Source organism: Magnolia sinica, chromosome 10, assembly GCF_029962835.1.
Source record: "Magnolia sinica isolate HGM2019 chromosome 10, MsV1, whole genome shotgun sequence".
In the NCBI taxonomy this organism is placed as follows: domain Eukaryota; kingdom Viridiplantae; phylum Streptophyta; class Magnoliopsida; order Magnoliales; family Magnoliaceae; genus Magnolia; species Magnolia sinica.
The window spans coordinates 87,793,366-87,813,417 of record NC_080582.1 but is presented as its reverse complement, the minus strand read 5'-3'; the positions used below and the strand labels follow the sequence as shown (position 1 = coordinate 87,813,417).

The 20,052-nt window shown below is 37.9% G+C and overlaps 1 protein-coding gene across 5 annotated transcripts; it reads right to left on the bottom strand.

Moving 5' to 3' along the window:
• Positions 1-11: 11 nt before the first annotated feature.
• LOC131217614 (U3 small nucleolar RNA-associated protein 21 homolog) lies at positions 12-18,389 on the bottom strand. Of its 5 annotated transcripts, XR_009157278.1 has the most exons (20): positions 18,053-18,385; positions 17,402-17,429; positions 16,469-16,569; positions 13,521-13,724; positions 13,063-13,306; positions 12,197-12,372; positions 10,784-10,866; positions 9,751-9,823; positions 8,621-8,686; positions 8,416-8,458; positions 7,506-7,645; positions 7,071-7,283; positions 5,982-6,066; positions 5,604-5,898; positions 4,858-5,125; positions 3,597-3,819; positions 2,613-2,827; positions 1,151-1,314; positions 265-356; positions 127-165 (listed from the first exon to the last, which is right to left on the bottom strand). XR_009157278.1 is itself a non-coding variant. In XM_058212554.1 (19 exons), the coding sequence occupies exons 1-19, from the start codon at positions 18,176-18,178 to the stop codon at positions 51-53; spliced, it is 2,835 nt and encodes a 944-aa protein (XP_058068537.1). In that variant the 5' UTR covers positions 18,179-18,389; the 3' UTR covers positions 12-50. The 5 variants fall into 5 exon arrangements, 4 of the variants coding, with proteins under 4 accessions (XP_058068537.1, XP_058068539.1, XP_058068538.1 ...); XM_058212554.1 differs by lacking the exon at positions 1,151-1,314 and having other exon boundaries at positions 12-165; positions 265-401; positions 18,053-18,389; XM_058212556.1 differs by lacking the exon at positions 127-165 and having other exon boundaries at positions 233-356.
• Positions 18,390-20,052: the final 1,663 nt, after the last annotated feature.

Here is a 20,052-nt window from a genome sequence, read left to right as displayed (position 1 = left end):
AAATAGCTTGGTTGAGCAAAATTTCAATACATTTTTTATGTTACTGATAATCAACCAAACTTCATGTTACAACAGAGAATGCTTCCACAGCTATCACAAGAAGTAACATGTAAATCAGTGAATATTAAAGGCCTGGTATTCCTTAAAGCCGGGCCCGGTAAAATGCTACAAATGCACCATAGAAATTGCCAAAATTAGCTATAACCATTAGCGAATATATTTTAATCGTAGGCATATTGCCCAATCAGATCACGAACTACTGACCATGTAGATGACTTCTTGAAATCACAATCCATCCGCCTCATTGAAATGGTTGAACGGCCTAATGCATCAGGAATCGTGAGTTTTGAGTCGTCCTGACCAGAAGTCACCAAGATCAGATTTTCAAAACCGCAAGTTACCTGCAGCTAAAACAAAAATATATATATCATCATCATCATCATCATCATCATCATCCTAGTCTTCTCCCAGCAATTTAGGGCTGGCTTTTGAATGGTGGATTGGCATAAGGTTTCCAATTGGCTGCCACACACAACCATTCTCTTTTACCTGGGCTCTTGGAACTGGCAAAGGCAAAAGGCTCATATCAATGCCATGGTTAAAAGACCTGGAGACTCTGATCGACTCATCCAGCCCTGATTCAAATCATGACTTGCCAGAGTCAGGGCCCCAACTTGCATGAGTAGGGAGATCGGTTGGGGGGGAAGGTGACTCATGGTGTCAAACTGGATCAGATGATTGGACTCGTCCAAGTCTTAAAACCATTTTCAATGCCACTCACATGCCAAAATGTTCCCACCAGTATCAACCCCTAGCCCAACTACTACATGCATGCCCCAAAGGGCAAACAAGCAAAGTAGGGTCATGGTGAGGCAGTTGCCAAGCAATCCAGTAAGCACGAAGCATCCACGCATGTGAAAGAAGGCAACCCGAAACTCAACAATCTCAATGCCTCCCAGATGCATACTTTTGAGTACATGAAAAGGGCTATTTCAGTCATTATCGAGAACCTCGAAATTTGTCATTAATCTCCAACTCAGTAAATACTGATGCAAGCAAGAAACTGAGCAGATCTCATAAACCAATGAAATGATAAACTAAAAGGGCAGGACCAATAGCATCAAAACTGAGAACGGATTAGAAACACCACCTCCCATAGACTCATCAGAACGGTGTATTGCTGAGAAATGTAACCATACATCTAGAACTTTGAAACATTCTATCTATCCTCTGCCACACCGAGCTTTGAGCTTCTAGAAGTTTCTTTGCCTTATTTTGTAGTGTTGATTGACGGCGAACTGTTTCACCATGTATCTGTCCACAAATTGAGGGTGATAGATTAAATCAAAAGAGAAATTCCCTGAATTAATGAGATCTTCATCAAAACCATTGCCTGGCTATTTGGGGTCAGCTTTACAAATCATGTTTCGCCAAATCATATTCAAAGCAGGATTTTCTTTTCTTTTTTGAACTACCATAATTTTAATAAAACTGAGAGGTCAAGAGCAGCTGCTGGAGCCCCCTGTCCGATAATCCCCTCCTGTCTGAAAACCATTTCCTTCCAATCCGCTATAAAATTCCTGTCAGATATATTCCCCTTGATCGATTTGACCAAAACCACTTTGCCTTAAAAAAATTCTTGCACTGCATTCTTTCCACAATCCACAAAGAATGCCACAAGGTAACATTCTCCAGAGAATGCTTCCTCTTGCCGAAGGACCTAGATCCTTCATACTGATGGCATGTAATGCACATGTTGGGGAAAGGTAATTGACGCTTCTTAAGATTCTCCATCATAAGGATTTTATTTGCTGGAGCTGACCATACAAGAGCAAGGCATTCTCATGATTCCTAGGATTACTGGCTGGCCTATGGGCAAGTTGGGGAGGGAGGAATGGAAGACGCTTCTGAAACGAGGATTTTACATGGAAGATGGTTCTTAGCAGGGATCTTTTATTTTTAGTAGAATGGGCCTCCTGTATAGATGGTCTGAAAGATTGTGCTGCATTTTTTGTTTTGGTTTGGCTTGAAGTTTGGTGTGCAATCTCAGTTCTTTTAATGAAATGCTATTGCTTTTCACAAAAAGGAAAACAACTGGCTGCCCATCCGACATCAACCCAAATACAAAATGATGTTGCAAAGACAGCCACAAACAGCCCAGTTTCAGAAAATGACCGTCCCTGAGGATGTTAAGTTGTTAACATGTGGAGGAGAAAACTATTTTGCTTGTCCCTTGAATTAACTGCAAGTCACCTTATCTACAGAAAATGCAAATGAAAACGGGAGTATCTATCCACTAAATTTAGCAAAACTTCTATTTAACTGCCATGGTTAAAAAATGGTAGACATGATCAGGCATGTTTGATAGGAATCTAAAAGTGTGGGGTTGTGTAGGCACAAATCCAAATAAGTCCTGCAGAAATTTATATTTTAGGGGGAAAATGTTACCATTGCCCATCTTTGTGAAAACAATGGGACACAAAATCTAAGAAACTTAAGCCATTCTGAGAATTCAGGTAGAAATTGACCGTTATCCAGAAACTCAAACTGGTAGTTACTAGTTACAGTCAAAATTGTGATCTAGGAGAAATTAGAAGTCAAAGCAACAATACCTTGAGAAACAGCCTAATAACAGCTTGAATGAACTCAAAGTTGTTTCTGCAGGAAATCTCATGAATAAAATAATCCAATAGAAGTTCAATAGAATGCAATTCCGGCCTCTGTTCAGGTTCTTGCAGATCATCATCATCTATAATCTGAAGCATCCGCAGCTCCATATCCAGCGATGATGGTGATAAGCCTTTGATGTAGTCTGTGAACGATGAGACTGCAGTAGGAGCACATATACCAAGATAGATTCCAATATCAACAAATCAAGCGCTTTGCCCATAAACATAAATACATGCATGGCCTTTCAAAAGAGAAAAAAAATGCATGTATCCATCCATCCACACACATACACGTTACTGATGTTTGAACAATCGAGGTGGAAAACAACAAACTATTGAGTATATTCCAGGAAGGATTCAAACATTAATTTCAGTAAGAAAGTGAGCAGGCTTTTTTCCTGGCAATGGCAAATTTATCTTACTTTTCAAAGTGGGAAATGTATCCCTAAAAAAAGGATGACGAATGATAACACTGATGAGACAAAAGTGATGCAGGATCTATATGATTTTCTTTATGAAAAGGTAGGATCAGAATAATAATAAGTGGCATGACCAGTTCAGCATCATCATCATCATCGGCTTATCCCAACTAGTTGGGTAGGCTCCAGTTCAGCATTATGGTAGGGGGAAAAAATCTACAGGTTTCTGATCCACAGAAGTAAACAGGCATTGACAAGCCACCAGGCTGAGATTTCAATTTTGGCTGCAGAATGGATACGTTCCACACAGATCGTAATGATATAGAACACAGCAGTGAAATAAGCTCACAGCTGTCCTAATCCCAGTTGCGATTTGGGGCAGAAAAAGCAGGAACGGTATCTTGCCTTCAGCAGTTTCCATTTTCCAAGCCATCCAAGCATACAGTGGAATGGTCGGGGTAAATTCAAACATGCTCTAGGAATGCAAACAGTTACCAAGTAGACTTACAGTTTTTCATCTCCACAGCAGATTGAAGTAGTTCTAGAAATGGAGATGGTAAATAAGGCTTTCTCATACTGCGTGCTGCTTCATCACCTCTTGTATCCTTATCCTCTTCGGTATTTACATCGCTAGGCTTAAATAATATTTCTCCTGAGAAAGATGGAACTGAAGGCAAGAAGAAAGGAGCTTTCTCTGGCTTCTTTGGTGGTTCAATGGGCTTATTGCGGACCTATAATTTGGGAGGGAAATCCAGAAATAAATCAAAAGATCAATACAGAAGTACCAATAAATCGACTCCAAGACATACAGGTCAGAAAACACCACAGAAACCAACATAACACAGCCAAATAAAGGATGGTATCAAAATTATTTCATAGAAAGATTTTTTTTTAAAATAGCTTAAGCAGGCAACACTTTCATTTAGGGCGTGTTTGATTTTCCAATTCCCTCGGAAATGCCCTGTAAATGGTAATAATTATTTCCTTACGTAATTGCCGCACTCTTCCCCGTATTTGATTTGACCGCCTACTTTTCTGATGCAAAAATGGAGAATACTGTAAAATATTTGTGGGTCCCACCATGATGCATGTCACTTATCCACACCGTTCATCCATTATGTCAGAAAATTTTATGCTATGAGCCAAAAAATGAGGCATATCCAAAGCTCAAGTGGACCATGCCACAGAAAAAAAAAAAAAAAAAGTGAATCAAATACTTACCGTTAAAAACTTCTTGGGGCCACTGTTTCTTTTGGTATGGGCCACTTGAGTGTTGAATCTACCTCATTTTTATCTAATGTCTCAAAATGTTATGGTAAAACGGATGGACAAAATAGATATGTCATATACATCACCGTGGGGTCCAAAAATTTAAACTAGCTCTTTTGAACCGGTTTCCAAGACAGAAATTCCCATGGATATTCAAACAGTTGAAACGGTAATAATTACCCATTTCCAAGGTATTTACACCACCCCTGAAAAATCAAACAGGCCCTTACTTAAAAGATGATAGTGTGATCATTCTGTGGCATCTTGATCACATCATAAAAATCTACCACCACTGAGATGTTACAAAAAGCAGGGAGTTTTTCTTTTTCTTTTCTGTTTTTTTGAAAGGAAACGAATTTACTAGAAGCAGGCCAAAACAGCCAAAACTCAACAACACGGCCCAAGATCCAGACGAAAGGGGGCACAAGGATTTCAGAACAAAAGATAAACCTAAGCACAGTGATTCACCAGAATATCATCTTCTTGGATAAAAAGGAGACCTTTATAATGTCTAGATTGATCAGACTTTGCCACTGGCTCTTGGGTAGCATCGAAAGGGTGACAAGATCAGGGATTTGATGACTGAAATGTGGAGAAGAGACAGCATCCTTGTTTTGGGATTGACGCTCATGGGGATGATCAGATTCCTCATTCTCAGGCTCAGAACCTTCTTTTGAAGAAACAGCCGGCAACTGGACACTCACGACTTCTTTCCCACTTGCATATGGGTGCACATGAGAGACTCCAGAAAACATAGCCTGATTAACCCTGACAAATTTCAAGGAAAATCAACTTAGGAGAACCCAGATAAGCAAAAAAAGAAAATCAAAGAGCATAGGTATGGGAAATAAAATTGACATTCTAGTTTTTAGGACTTGCAGATTTGGAGCAAGACAAGAAACAGATAGGAAACAGGCAGGACCAATTCAATTTCAAAGGAACAAACTAGAAGCATGAAAATATATATATAGAAAGAACAAAAACATGCCAAATAAGAGATGTACCAACAAATGCATATTACAAATCTAAAATCCTAACGATGTCTATGAAACATGCACTGGCATTGCTAAGAGATTCATTCAATCAAATCCTACACAATCAAGTGCTTCAATCAATCCAAAATTGTAGTTTCCATTAACTGACTTTTCATTTTATAATATAAAAGCTCATGCTTAACAGTAACCCCAGTATGTTGCAAGATGACTCAAGTACAAAGAAAAAGGAACTGAAAATTAATAGAACTTACCACAGGTAGACACCATTTTGATCAACGTGAGAAGTTGCCAAAATATCCATATTCGGTGACAGAGATAACGCCGTGATAGAAACATCAACATGCATTGCATCTATCTGTCTTGCAAAAATAACATCCCAAATTCTAAGGCTACCATCCATGCTTGAAGATAAAAGCCATTTCCCATCCTCACTGAAACATAGGTCAGTAACACGGTCTGTATGACCTTCAAATTTACGAACCATCCGTAGAGCCACAACATCAAACAAACGGAGAATCATATCTTCTGCTACAGTTGCCAAAAGACCTGAAAATGCAGCATTGGATATTGACCATCACATTTGCTTCTCAAAAGAGAACAGAAAATTAGAAAAGAAACAGTACAAGTACCATTTGTCCGATGATAGACAAATTTGACGACAGGGCAACCAACTTCCAATCTTGATCTCAGTTCACGTCCCTTGAAATCCCACACCTGCAAGCACATCATCATTAACATTATTGAAGGCCCATATAACATATACAAGAGAGACCATATAGAACAACATAAAAATCACATAGACAAGCCTAAGTTAATTTATCAAGAAAAAAATATTATAAATTACAATAAGTTGAGGTATTATAAATTACAATAAGGTTCTGGGAAAAAAAAAACTAATTTAAACCTCAAAAAAGAACAAACAAAATTTTGAATAGGCCACCTTGCAGGGCCAGCCCATATAGTTCAAAATCTGGGCCAAATCTGACCCCAGGCCTGGCCTGTTGATCGTCCTATGTGGAAGAGTAAGACGAAATTAAAGCTGTTAGTATTGAAGGGCTTCAAAAGAAAGGGGCACTCAAACAACTAAAAGACACCATTTACAGAACCAAATGCAGCCTTTGACGCTCTCGTAACAAGGTGCCTAGGAGAAATGAAAAAAATCATATGTAAAAAGGACTCCGATCCATTAAAAACGACTCCTGTTAAAAAAATACCATTCTCAAAATCTTGATGCCTGTGTAGATTATATTTTTAATATTTAACTATTTGGGTACACTTGAGCCATATCCAACATAGTTCCATACCTATTTCCCACGTCATGTAATATCCAACATGAGTGCCCGAGAGGATTTGAAGGATTCGTGAAACACAGATGCTTTGTAAGCAAGGTTCAAAATTATCGTTATCATGGCACATCAGTGGCCACATTAGTCTGAATTTTGGCTGACTGAGTCCTTTGAATGGGTAATAAATATTGAAAATGCATCGCATAGGTTTCTCAAAGAAACAATGTATATCCACAGATATTTGGAACCATGATTACAAGTTCCACAAATGTAACAATTTGCCTTCTCTAACCAATACTTAGTAGCTGATCACAAGTGGTTTACGCTCGAGTGGGATAGGTAAATAATCATAAGACTAAAGCAAATAATAAATATTATTAGCTAAAAAAGCAAATAAAGAACATGAAGCGGTAGACTGTGGAACTTAACCACCTTTATATCACCATGATATCCTGCACTTATCATGAGACTATTTGTGGCATCGCAAGCAACTCCAACCACTTCTCCATCATGAGCACAACTTCTTGCTTCAGAAATATCCACATAACCGCCACGGCTGATTCCAGATTGAAGATTAAATCTTTCAATCCAACCAACCTCCATTCCTAGAACAGCAAAGTTACCACAGGCACTGATGCAACAGGACTGCCAAACAAGACAAATAAATAAGTGAAGATATCCATGAACTGCGTCTTCATATAACTTCCATAAAATCATGTGTTGATGGACTGTGCAGATGATTTGCTTTCCTGTAGAAACAATAAGCATACTATTCTATGGCGTACTATGTCCATCAATTAACAAATGTGTGCTCAGCTGATAAATATTGATCAAGTGTGAAATTATATGGAAGTTTAAAAGGCATACCTTAACAGGTGTTGGGTTTTCCGGGGATGGTGTTAATATATGCTCCCCGAGGACAAAGTTCTGAAGACGCCACACATATGCTCTTGGAGTATCCATATGACAAGTCACCACATTGCACCAATCACGCTCACGGATTTCAGCTAAAATTGGTTTTTTGACACAGCAAAACATTAAAACAGCAGTGAGGTTGCTTTGTCAACTAAAACCACACGAGGACTTGTAATGCCTCTACACAAAAGATGAAAAGTGCAGGTCACAAACCACAGAAAGCATACTCAAGCAATAGAACATGAGAAGGTTTGGAAAGCTACATATCTACTAAGGAAAACATGCCAAAGAAATGTAGCAAGTTTTGAAATGCAAAATGTAGCAAGTTTTGCAATGCGACCCCAGACCTGCAAATGTTTCCATTTGTTCCATTTTCTCACAGCTCAATACTGCAAGTATCAAGACTTTCTATGCATTTTAAGGACAACACACATAACGTATTAAGAACAAGAGGGTTTTTGTCTTTTAAACAAGAGGTTTTAGTTACATTCCAAAATCTTCAAGCTCAAAAAGCATAACTATTACTCTGAAATGTTAACAGTCACTACAAGTTCCAAGAAGCTTTTAAAAAAACCAAATATACTCTATACTTCAGTTAAGCAAAAAGACTAAGAAAAAAATCAGCTATTTTTTCACAAGAAATCAATGTGGAAATTTATAATGAAAACAAAAAAGAAAAGAAAAGAAGAGAAAACAGAGCGACAAAAGGCAACATTATATATGAATAGAAAACAGAAAGTCAATGTTTCCAGATGTTTTTAGTTCGATGTCATTAACCTACCCTAAGAACACATGAAAAAGAGCAGTGAAGAAGATAATTTTAAAAATGTATATGTATCTTTATCTTGAGGGAAAACACTACCAAAATCAAATGCGATAACTGGCTTCAACTTTATCTCTTCCTCCTGAAAATAAAACAAACAAGCTGAATAGCTAACTAGTGAAAAAAAAATCAATGTTAATCATAGAAAATTTAAAAAGCAGCAAGCATTAAGCTAAAAGGCAATTCCATATGTGTGAGCATAAGCTAGCTACATCAAATGAATGTTAATCAGGACGGATCAAACCTTCACTTTAAGTTTCTTTGCTCTTTTAGATACATGGCGTTGAGAAAGCTCTCTGCTTTGTTGATCCTGCTCATCAAAGATGATATTTCTTAATTATTCCTCAGAATGTGAAACTTTCATGATAATCTCCTCACATCTCTAGCAATCATCAACTAAAACAAACTACAAAGCTAACTCTACAACAAAATTCTGGTCATCACACAACATTTTTATCAACAATACATAGAATGACTTAAATGACAATCTCATTGAGTAAATCAGCATGATTTAAGCTAATAACGAATGTAAACAGCCTGTTCCCGTCCTCTTTAGATCATCTCCAGTATCAGTTGTAACAGGCACTGATTGTGTGTACCAAAAGTGCCTCTAGCAGGCCAAACCAGTCACAAAGCATGACCTAACTTGAACACAAGCTCCAGAGAACCAGTTGTCTTCCGAAGCCATTACCTGGTTCTGAACAACCTGGATTGATTAGTTTTCATATGAACTTGCTTACTTAGATAAAAGGAAAAGATACGGCAAGTTTATCCTTTTGTCAGTGGCTTACCTATCTAACCAACATTAGGTGGGTTTACGACCTTTGATCGTCTCATTTTTCTCAAACAGCAGAAGGTTATAAAATATTACAAATAAATACTATTCTTTTTCCTGAAGTCGCAATTTCTATTCTCCTGATTACCTAGACAAAATCAAGAGGGATCTAAAAACCTAGACAAAATCAAGAAGGATCTAAAACAAACACTCAAAATTTCAGCTCAAGAACCTTCCCGGTTTGATGGCCAGTCTCTGGCTTTAAAGCATTTAAGCAAGCCCGTCCATTTTGGAAATGATATGAAAACGGTAATATCTGCTGTGAGAATCAGCAGTTCAGAAGCAGATGAGATGGGGATAAAAATGTAAATTCTTTGGTGGAAGTGAAAGTAATTCGACTCCATGGTGTCAACACTGAAATACATCTTCTAAACTTCACATAACAGAAATTACAACTTCTCAACATAAAAGAAATTGAATGTAGCGCTACATGGAAGGCAACGCATATTCAAGTCTATGAATTAAGCAACAAAATCGATAAACAAACAAGAAAAAGAACAAACATCATCAGACAGGAATAGGATGGTTTGAGATCAAACCTGGATAATAGAGAAAAGCCGAAAAGCGCGATCCTGTCCAGCCGACAAAATGTGCCTTCCATTACCATAGAACCTGGGAACAACATAATTTCCAGAAATTCACTTATTGCAGAAAAATAACTGAAGAAACTTTAAAGTGGGAGTGACCAACACGCAGTACACTTTCTATGCATTAGGTCACTCCCAGTAGATTTTCTATGCACTATGTATCTATCCACATGCATATTGTTGGAATTTGATATTGAAAGGGATTTTTCCAAGTTTACAGAGTTGTTTCCCTAAGCTATCTACCTTCTGAGTATGAAAGGCTTCTTCTGAAAGATAGAATCTGGTTTTAGTAAGTAGTGTCTAATCAGAATTAGGAATTATTTCATTGATTTTTAAAATAAAAAATAAAAAATGGACATGCTCTCGTGTGTGAATGGTAGCAAACAAATTTTCCCTATTGAATAAAGTTGTATTTAGAGCATCCTGAATGAATTTTGTTGAGGATTAAACAGAGTAACGTGGCATTGATCAAAATGCAACCAAAAGAATTCATGTGCAAAGGCATCATAGTTACCAAATATGTTTTAGATGATCACATTAAGTTTTAACAGTTAAGTTCACGGCTCCACATGTTGAAATGAATAACGGGTGGTTATGATATTGTTGGACCATCTATGACACAAGTATGGAGAAACAATGACTGTAGTTTAGTCCAATGGAATTGGTCGATACCGAAGCATGTCCAAACAATTCAGAGCCCAAGGAGTGCAATATTCAAACCCAAGGACATATCTGCAATACCTTTGAGGCACATGTACGACATAGCATTTCCCCAAAAATGTAACAGTAATTTACACAAACACAGAACCTAAGTTGCCTTCATAATTTCTTTACTGAGTTTAGAACATTTTAGTCCTTCAAAACAATTTTCTCAACATGGAAAGAAATAAAATAATAGGAAACACTTCTGAGAATCAAAACAATGTTATATTTAACCAAAAGGAATGCATGTATAACAACTAGAGAGGATTCTTATCATCCAAACCTAACACATAGAGGAGGAGCACTATGGCCACTTCGGAAGCGTAAAAGACGAGGATCCCCATCAGTTGTGTCAAAAATCCACATCTGATTCAAAGAAAAGGCAAACATGTTGTTTTGGTTAAAAGAAGAATCATTGGCATCTCAAGTGCTGATTAACATAAAGAAAATAAACAAAACAAAAAAAATCCAGAATAAGCATCATTTTGTCCTAGTTCAAGCTGCATGTTTTGTTTTGACTTTTGAGAAAGACATTCAAAAGCTAAGAAGTTGCCGGAATTGATTTTTAAACAACCTGTACATCTAGTAGGCAACTTGTTGATTGCAATCAACCAATGTAATAGGCTATTAGATAGTGCTTAATTGTAATCAACCTATGCAATAGTCTATCACATAGCGCTTGTGGGAGTTTTGTGCTCTCATTGCTGGCCCCAAGCCCAGATGGAGGACAGTTCAGTCAGGTCAGCAGGCAGCGTCAAACTTCTGCCATAATTTAGGTTTGTGTGAAGTCGGCAGCCAGTGTCAAATTTTTTTTTAAGATGAATATTATTAAAAGGCAAAAGCCAATAAAGGAAGAAACAGGAAAAGAACAACAAGAAGAACGGGGGGGGGGGGGGTGGAACAGAAACAGAAACAGACCGAAACAAATAAGACCCATAAAAAGGAACAAAAACAGAGAAGAAAATACAAAAGCACAGCTCAAACCCAACCCACAAACATTAACCCGGAGCCCAATCCCTGATGGATTGAAAAACTCTACACAGAACTCAGTTGACCGTGGTGTTTTTTTTTGTTTTTTTTTTTTTTCCTTTTGAATGATAAATTTTTATTAAACAACCCACAAGCAACAGCAAAAAGAGGAAAGAATACAAAAAAGGAACAAGAGGGGAAGGGGGCCCAAAAGGCCACTGACCGAGTTTTTCACGTCAATTGAAACAACAATTATTCCTCTCTAACCAGATGGCCCAGAAGGCGGAGAGAAGACCAAGCCTCCACCTCTTTTTTCCAAGTTTCCCACCACCTCCAACATCCCAAGATCTGATGTGAGCTTCAATAGAATAAGGAACCACCCGGGAGACTTCCGCCTGCAGCAGAATCCCAGACCAAACCGCAGCAGAGAAGGGGTAGTGCAGAAGAAGGTGAGAGACAGATTCTGCATCCTAGAAGCAGAGGAGAGACATTCGGAAGAAAAAGGATTCATGTTGCTGACCCCAATTACTTGGGATAAGGCGACGATGATGATGATGATGACGATGCACATGTAGTTGACATTGACTAATATCCGAAATATACAGGTATTACTTCACCCACGTGCAACTAGTAAACACTAAAAACGCTGGTCTTTCAAGCAACTAGTAAGGCAATAAAATTTTCACCCATTCACCAAGTATGGCAATTTGCCATCAAAATTACTTACTTTGATTGAATTGTCAGCAGCAGAACTCATAAGAACAGGCTCATTAGCAAAATAATGGAGTGATATAATCGAACTGTCATGTGCTTCTCTTATGACCATTTGTAGCCTTCTTTTCTCAAGATTCCATATGCTTAAGACACCTGATGAACCCCCAGATGCTAGAAGAGGCTGTCCATCTGAAACACAAAATAGAGAAAGATGAACATCATGAGGACTTAACAAGCAATATGAAATCATCAAGGAAACCACGCATTCACTAATTAGCATACAACCATTGAAAGGGTGCAAAATTGCTCATGGTAAAACAAATATCTTTTGCTATGTGTAAGCAAGGCAGTAAAATCTTTAAAATGAATAAGGGTATCTATTCCATAGCTAAATCTTTTCTTTTCTTTTTTGAACATTTATTCCATGGCTAAATCTTCCAAGTACTAACTCTTACAAGGTATTGAAGATAAGCATTTCGCATATAAGTCAAGCTATTGTATTGATTGAAAAATACTACCAAGTACATTTTTTTAAAAAAAAATTACAATGTCAGCGTCTTGGACTCTATACCGTCTCCACGCATTGACACCATTTTTTTTCTTTAAAAAAGAGCACAAAAACCAAGCAGAAAGACAAGTACCAATCATCTGAATAGAGCACACCAGGGAAAAAAAAAAAACACCTTTCTTTTGAACTTCAGCTAATTGATTATGAAGTAGGAAAACAAAATTAATAATACTATGAAATAGGTGTAATCAATAAATTAAAAGAGAATTAGACAAGCTGGTCAAATAATCTCAAATTCAGTGACAATGTTATAAAACTAAAAGCAGCAAAACATTGAAACCATGTATCAGCTTTAATGAGTTACCACTTACCAGTCCTGAAAGACAAGGCAGTCACAGCACCCCGCGTAGAATGTGTGAATGTAACTACCTCTTCATCATACCGTAAATTATGAAGATGAACTTTGCCATCAGCACAGCCTACTGCTACTACATCTAGTGCAGGTGAGGAAACAAAACAATGAATAGATGAATTCCAGCCTTTAAACTCATAAAGTTTCTTCTTTGTGCTGATATTCCAGAGCTGCACAGAACCTTCATGGCTCCCGATAAGAACCTGAATAGTACATCTCTTTCTCAGTGAGTCTACACTTCAACAGATCATCACAACTTTATTAAAAAAAGGAAAAGTGCAAACCAAGCTAAGGGGAGTTCATTAAGAATTTCTTTACAAGGCAAAGCAGAACAAAAGCAATTAAGAAGTTGACACAAGGATGATGACTTTATTGGAACTAAAGCAATGATTTTCTTAAGAAAGAGAAGGCAGTTACCTTGTTTAGATAAGTATCTGGATGCACTATGCAACTTGGAGAGAATTTCTCTTCTAACAGAATGTGTCCGACTGGTGCAAGATTCTTTTCAATTCCTTTATATTCCCAAATGAACAGATTACCCTTGACATCAATACTTATGATATGTTCCCCAAACAAGAGCAACGAATTAACCTTTTCAGTATGCCTGCTCCATGTTGCAACCTGTTCCATACAGTGTCAGGAACAAACATGAAGAACAAGAAACATTGATCATGCAGTACATCAACTAAAAATGCTCAGTGACAAAAATAAAGCTACTTGTGACAAATGGCAGAACATCCCAAATGATTTCAGCAAAATGCATGTCCACTCTTTGTATAGGTCTCATCCAAAGATGTGATTATTAATTTATTATAGTGACTTATTTGGCTAATTTGGAGTTGAAGGGCTCATTTGGCATGTGTCATAGGCTATTGCATAAGGGAGGGGGGCTCTGCCTACTGCCATTGTATTGCCAATACATATCGCATGTATCAACGATGCAGTGGAACTTTATGAAGGGAGCTGGACAATTCACTGTGATATCATCAATATCACGAGATATCAATGATATATTGCGCGATACCAAGGAGATTAATAATTCCCTGGGTGTTTCATATTGATGACACATGATACTGATAGCATTGGCCAATACTATTTATGCTGCAATCTGTAGCTGGGACAATGCTATGATGATGATGATGATGACAAAATGGTACCCCAATAACAAAGATTTGTTTTATGACGACAGGGTGTCCCCACCGCTTTTTAAGGCAAGACTAATCCCTGTAGATGCATGCAAGCATCCACAAACCATGTGCATCGGGTAAAGCATGGGAAGGGGAATCAAACTCACATCTGTGGGGAGCAAACCCATGATGCTAGCCATTCGCCCAAACCCTAGGCGGGTGGTAACAAAGAATATTGTGAAATGGAATAACATGCAATGTTTGCAATATTGATAATATCGGCCAATATAATCGAGATCACACCTCAGCAATACAAAACCCACAAGAAGTTGCAGACTTTTGGATATCAACGATATTATCGCAGTGCATCACATTGTATCACAATGTATCGCATTGTATTCACTTGGGTTTTCCCAAAATTTGTTTTTTTTTTTAATTACAAATTCCCATATTTTGTCGAATCTTTCACTATTAATCCATTTCTTATATTTATAAATGATATGAATTGATTTTGAATATAGTTGCATCATTTCTTTGTACAAAGCGTCTTTCATTTGGAGAAGCATAGCAAAGATGGGGCCCCTTGCCCTTCATAAGATATCCTTCTCATTGGGCAATGGCCACAGAATCAGGTTTTGGCTAGATAACTGGTGTGGTACTCCCACACTAGCTGAATGTTTTCCTAGTCTTTTCTCCATAAGTCATGATCTGAATATTCGCGTGGGAGATTGCTTTGTTGAAAATGAGAATGGAGGAATTTGGCTCCCTTTGTTTAGAAGAAATCTAACTGACAATGAGATCCATGAGTTTTCTATTCTTGTATCTCGATTGCAGGAGATTTCTCCATCGCCCTTTGAGGAGGATTCCATACGGTGGACCTTTTCAAGCTCGGGCATCTTCTCAGTTAGATCCTTTAATTGGCACTTAGCAGCCTCCGTGGATCCAATTCAATGCTGTCACACGGGAGCTCTTTAAGCATATGGTGTTCCTCCTAAAGTAGCAGCCTATGGATAGTTTGTTGGGCAGAATCAAATCCAAACGATCGATTATCTGAAGAAAAGAGGAATGATCATTCCCAATGTGTGTCTTCTATGTTCGAGGAACGAGGAAATTGTAGACTATCTATTCATCCATTGCCATTTTTCTCTAGATCTGTGGTGGGGCGTCCTTAGATTGGCAGGAATTTCATGGGCAATGCCAAACTCCGTTGATCAACTCTTTTGTATGTGGCATGCAGACCCTGGAGGTGCTCTAGGAAAGAGAAAATGGAGATCCTTGTTGCTAGCTGTTTTATGGGCCATATGGGCAAAAAGAAATAATCGTTGCTTTAGGGACAGGAGCATGTCCTTGGCGGGTGTTTTCTCCAGAGTTCTTGTGGGGTTTCTTCTAGGCGTGGCTCTAGCTATTGTATTTTTTGTTTTTCTTTTGTTTTTAGTTTTTGTTAAGTTTGTTGTTAGTTTTTTTTTCCTTTAGTTCTCTAGTGGTCTAGTTATTTTTTTGTATAGGTTTTTTTCAGTATCTTCTCTTTTCTTCCTCCTCTTCCCCTTTCTTCCTTTTCCCTCCCTTTTTTGTTTTCTTTGTGTTAGAAGTCCCTTGTTTTGTTTCAATAAATATCTATCTTTTAAAAAAAAAAAAAAAATCTATCAAACAGCAAATAGCTTAGGACTTGATACAAACGAAACTTATTATGTGCACTTATTTTTTGTGATCTTTTGATTTCTAAATGTGAAATGATGTCTTGTTTAACATTCACTGAAGTTTCATTGAAAAATTGAACCAATTTTCCAATGTTTCCTAAAAACAGTGAAACATTATGTGATACATCCGATACTTCCCATGAGATAACTGATATGTTTATGTATCCCAAGGGTGCGATTCATATCGATATTGAAAACATTGATGATACTATGAGCAATGATAGTAAAATATTGAATTACCATTCATATCCTATATCCACTGAAAATAATTGATGATCTATAGTCTAACTGAACTTATGGCCCATGATAGGGTGGAATGGTAAAACAGGATTCATGCAGCCGACCCCAATTATTTGGTATAAGGCTTAAATGATGATGATGATCCTATATCCACCAAAATACAATGGGAAATTTTAGTAAAAGCATTAATTGATATAGCAAAGATTAAAATATTTAATAGCACAAAAAATGACTATACAAACCAATATAAGAACCTCATACTATGTCAAGAAGATCTATAGATTAGTTTTTATCAACAAACCTGATGAGCACGTTTGAAAACTCCAATGCTGTTTCCATATGCAGCAAAAGTATAGTCTCGATAGCATGCAAGAGCTCGGATCTTCTTTGGCAATTGAGGTCCTTCATCAAGATTTTGGACGGAAGTTCAGAATCGAACAAAAAACACGAAGGAAGCATGTCACTTGCAGCAAAACTCATCCAATGTAGGTTTAAGAAATGATTAACTAACAAAATTTGAATCTATGTCCCTCGAACAACCTGGTAGAGGACTGTTGAGCTTGTTCACAGTTTCTCATTGGCGGTTGTTGGATTCTTTCCCACAATCTCTTTCTTTTCTTTGATCTATTTGCTTCCCCTTCCGGGGTTTGCTTTACATAGTGTGTTCGTCATCATAGAAAATGATTTCACTCACACAAACTATAAACATGTGCCACTGTTCATGATCATTTACTGACTGCATTCTGCTAATCAAGAATGTATCTCAAATTTTCTATGATCATTTAGCTATAGCATTCTAGATTTTGTTCCTACTATTTATACTGAGAAATTTCAGGACAGACCTCAACAAAGCTCTTCATGAAGCAACATCTCAAAAGCCTGTTTCAGAATCTTCGTTTCTCTTAAAAGATAAAAGAAAAACTCACTTATTATTCATGGTTGTGTAGAATCTAATTTTTATCATACATTGGATAAATGTCTGAATTTTGATTATGAACATATATCTCTAACAAAGATGATCATAAGCATTCCTGTTTGTTGGCAAAATTGGATTTGTAAAATCAATCCTAAACAGCTGGCAGAAGACTGTGATGATGATAATGATGATGACAATGACGACAGTGGTGGTGGTGATATCACTAGTATCAGTTCTCCAGTGAGAAATAAATGCTGGCATAGAACAGCCCCAAATAAAAGGGCGGGGGGGGGGGGTGACTGGAGCTCGAAGCCTTACCAACAAGCACCAATGTCAGTTTCGCACACTGCAATAACAAAAAAGGCAAGAAAAGGAAAATTCAGATTCAAACTACACAGAGTGCATTCAAAGATAGAAAAAATCTTTGTGACTACAACCTGCGATTTGTGTGTGCGCACGTGCACGAGTTAATAGATACTCTGTCTGTGTGATAGCTGGTGATGCACAGGTGCATGGAAATTGTAACTGTTTCCTACATTAACTCAAATTAGACCATCCAAATTGAGGGACCCACTGCAGATGGGCCTTCAACCCAGAATCAGAGTGATTGATCGATCGTAACCTCACATTTCTTTTGTGTTGAATATTTTCATTTCAACCGTCCAATAATCATCTGCCAGTCTTCTAGTTATGTAATCAACGAGTGATCCATCTAACAGAAGCTCACAACTTGGACGGTTCAATATGAGTTACTTGCATGCCATGTGTGCAATTTATTACCACCTGTGTATCAACCATCACACTCTGACAGAGTATCAGCATTTTTTACAATTTAAAAAGAGAAAAAACGCTCAAAGTAAGTACACCATGCCCATTACCAGGAACAGAAAAATGGGTGTATTTGTCAAAATCATAGGGCGTATATATCAGTTCGTGTATATAAGAACATACGTAACTGTACAGACTTACGTCGTAGATCTGCCAGGCTTTCCCGACGCTGACGGTGACGAAGGTTTCAGTTCCCAGCCTCTGTACGGTGAAGGGGACGCCGGTCGTGATGTAACCAATCGCTCGAAAAGGTTCGAAAATGCCCATCTGTTTGGCAGCCAGGCACGAGATGAATGGATTTGGTTTGAAAGAGGGATTTTTCGGAATGGAAGACGATATTCTAGGGTTTCTGTGCAAGAAAGAGCATGGCCGCCTTTGATAATCGAGGAAGAAGAAGAAAAGGGCAAAAAACGCGGGAGACTACTGTTAAGAGAAAAACCCTAGTCGGGCAGACAGGGTTTTGCTCTTTTCTTTTTTGACGCAAGTTCCTGAGCTGGGAACCTATGTGGGGCCCACCATGATGTTTTTCATAAGTCCACCACGTCAATCCTATTTTTGAGCTCATTCTAGGATAAAACGAAAAAAGTGATCCAGATCCAGGACTCAAGTGGGCCGCGGTAAAAGAAAAGGTGGATAGGGAAATTCCTACCGTTGAAACCTTCCTAAGGTCAAAAGTGATGCTTACATTCCATCCATGCCGTTCATAACGTCGTTCTTACGGGGATGAACTGATAAAAAAAAAAAAAAAGATTACTAGCCTGATTCAAAACTTCTGTGGCCCCCGATAATATTTCAGCTGTGGACGTCCAATTCTTCCCTTTTGGGCCCACTTAAGTTTGATGGTCTTGGTGGATTTATCAAAAACATCCTGGTGGACCCTACATTAGCTCCCAGCGCAGGAACTTCACGCGGAAGCATTTAGCAGGAAATCCGCGTCCTTCTCTTTTGGGAATTTACAGTATAACTGCTTACCTTTTATGATATTTTTAAATAAGCACATGCTTTCAAAATATTCAAAATAAAGTACTGGATGTTTAACTACTTGCTGTCATATAACGTTAAAAGCCTGTTTGGCCGGCCGGATTAGGTGGGCTTAGGTGGGATGGAATTGCATCTGGTCCTGTGCCAATTTCACTCCATATTTGGGAAGGGTGGAAAAGCTTGGAAGTAGGCTAGATGGAAACGTCTCCGGTCCCATCCTAATATTACTCAATGTTAGCAAGTTGTGTAGGTCCCACCATGATGTGTGGGCTATATCCACACTGTCCACCCATTTTTCGAGATCATTTTAGAGCATGGGCCAAAAAATCAGGTAGATCTAAAGCTCAAGTGGACCCCACTATAGAAAGCAATGGGGATTGAATACTTACCGTTGAAAATTTCTTTGGGGCCACATAAGTTTGGATCTGCCTCATTTTTAGGCCCATGCCATAAAATGAGGTTACAAAACAAATGAACGGTTTAGACATAACACGTGTGTTATTGCCAATAGTTTCAAATGATGGTGGGTATCTCCTTTCAATGTACCACCGTCTTACAAACAAAAAAGGAATTAAGCTTATCCCATGGTAACAGGGAACAGTCCCTGCCATGGGTAATAATGATGTTTTTTGAATCACATCCCACCTACTACCGTGGGATCGGTCGGGCCAAACAAGCCCTAAGGTTATATGCAATTCATGAACTATATTTTTTTAAATGTTAAAACAGGCGTACTTAACAGCCTCAGGTTCCATCTCAGTTCTCTTCAGATAATGTGTTTTATAATACGTGAGACACCGTTACATTTTAAAATATTTTAGTTTTCTTCCTCTCCATATCTCATGTGGAGATGTCTTGTCCTATTAAGGATATGACACGTTACTAGTAGTACTTTTCCTCACAAAATTACAACTTTACTTGTAATAGTGTTAAGTTGACCATTTGAACAAAAGTTTTGTTTATCCTCCCACCCACACTATTTTTATGTGGTATGTAAGGTGTTGTGCGCTAGTGGAATATGATGTCCTTTACAATAGCTAGAAAATCATTAGATAAGTATTCTCCCCCTTGACTATTGTAGAGAATATATATCTTCTTATCCAATTGATTTTCTACTTCCTAATATACATCTTAAATACATTAAATACTTTATCTTTATA

What these genes read in the sequence shown, in the direction of transcription:
- LOC131217614 (XM_058212554.1), bottom strand. Translation starts at nt 18,178, where the DNA reads ATGGGCATTTTCGAACCTTTTCGAGCGATTGGTTACATCACGACCGGC. An exon ending in GATATCATGGTGATATAAAG is followed by an intron (nt 6,067 to 7,070) that starts GTGGTTAAGTTC and finishes ATGTGCTTGCAG; the next exon opens with GTGTGGGATTTCAAGGGACG. An exon ending in TTCAAGAAGTCATCTACATG is followed by an intron (nt 166 to 264) that starts GTCAGTAGTTCG and finishes GTGCATTTGTAG; the next exon opens with CATTTTACCGGGCCCGGCTT.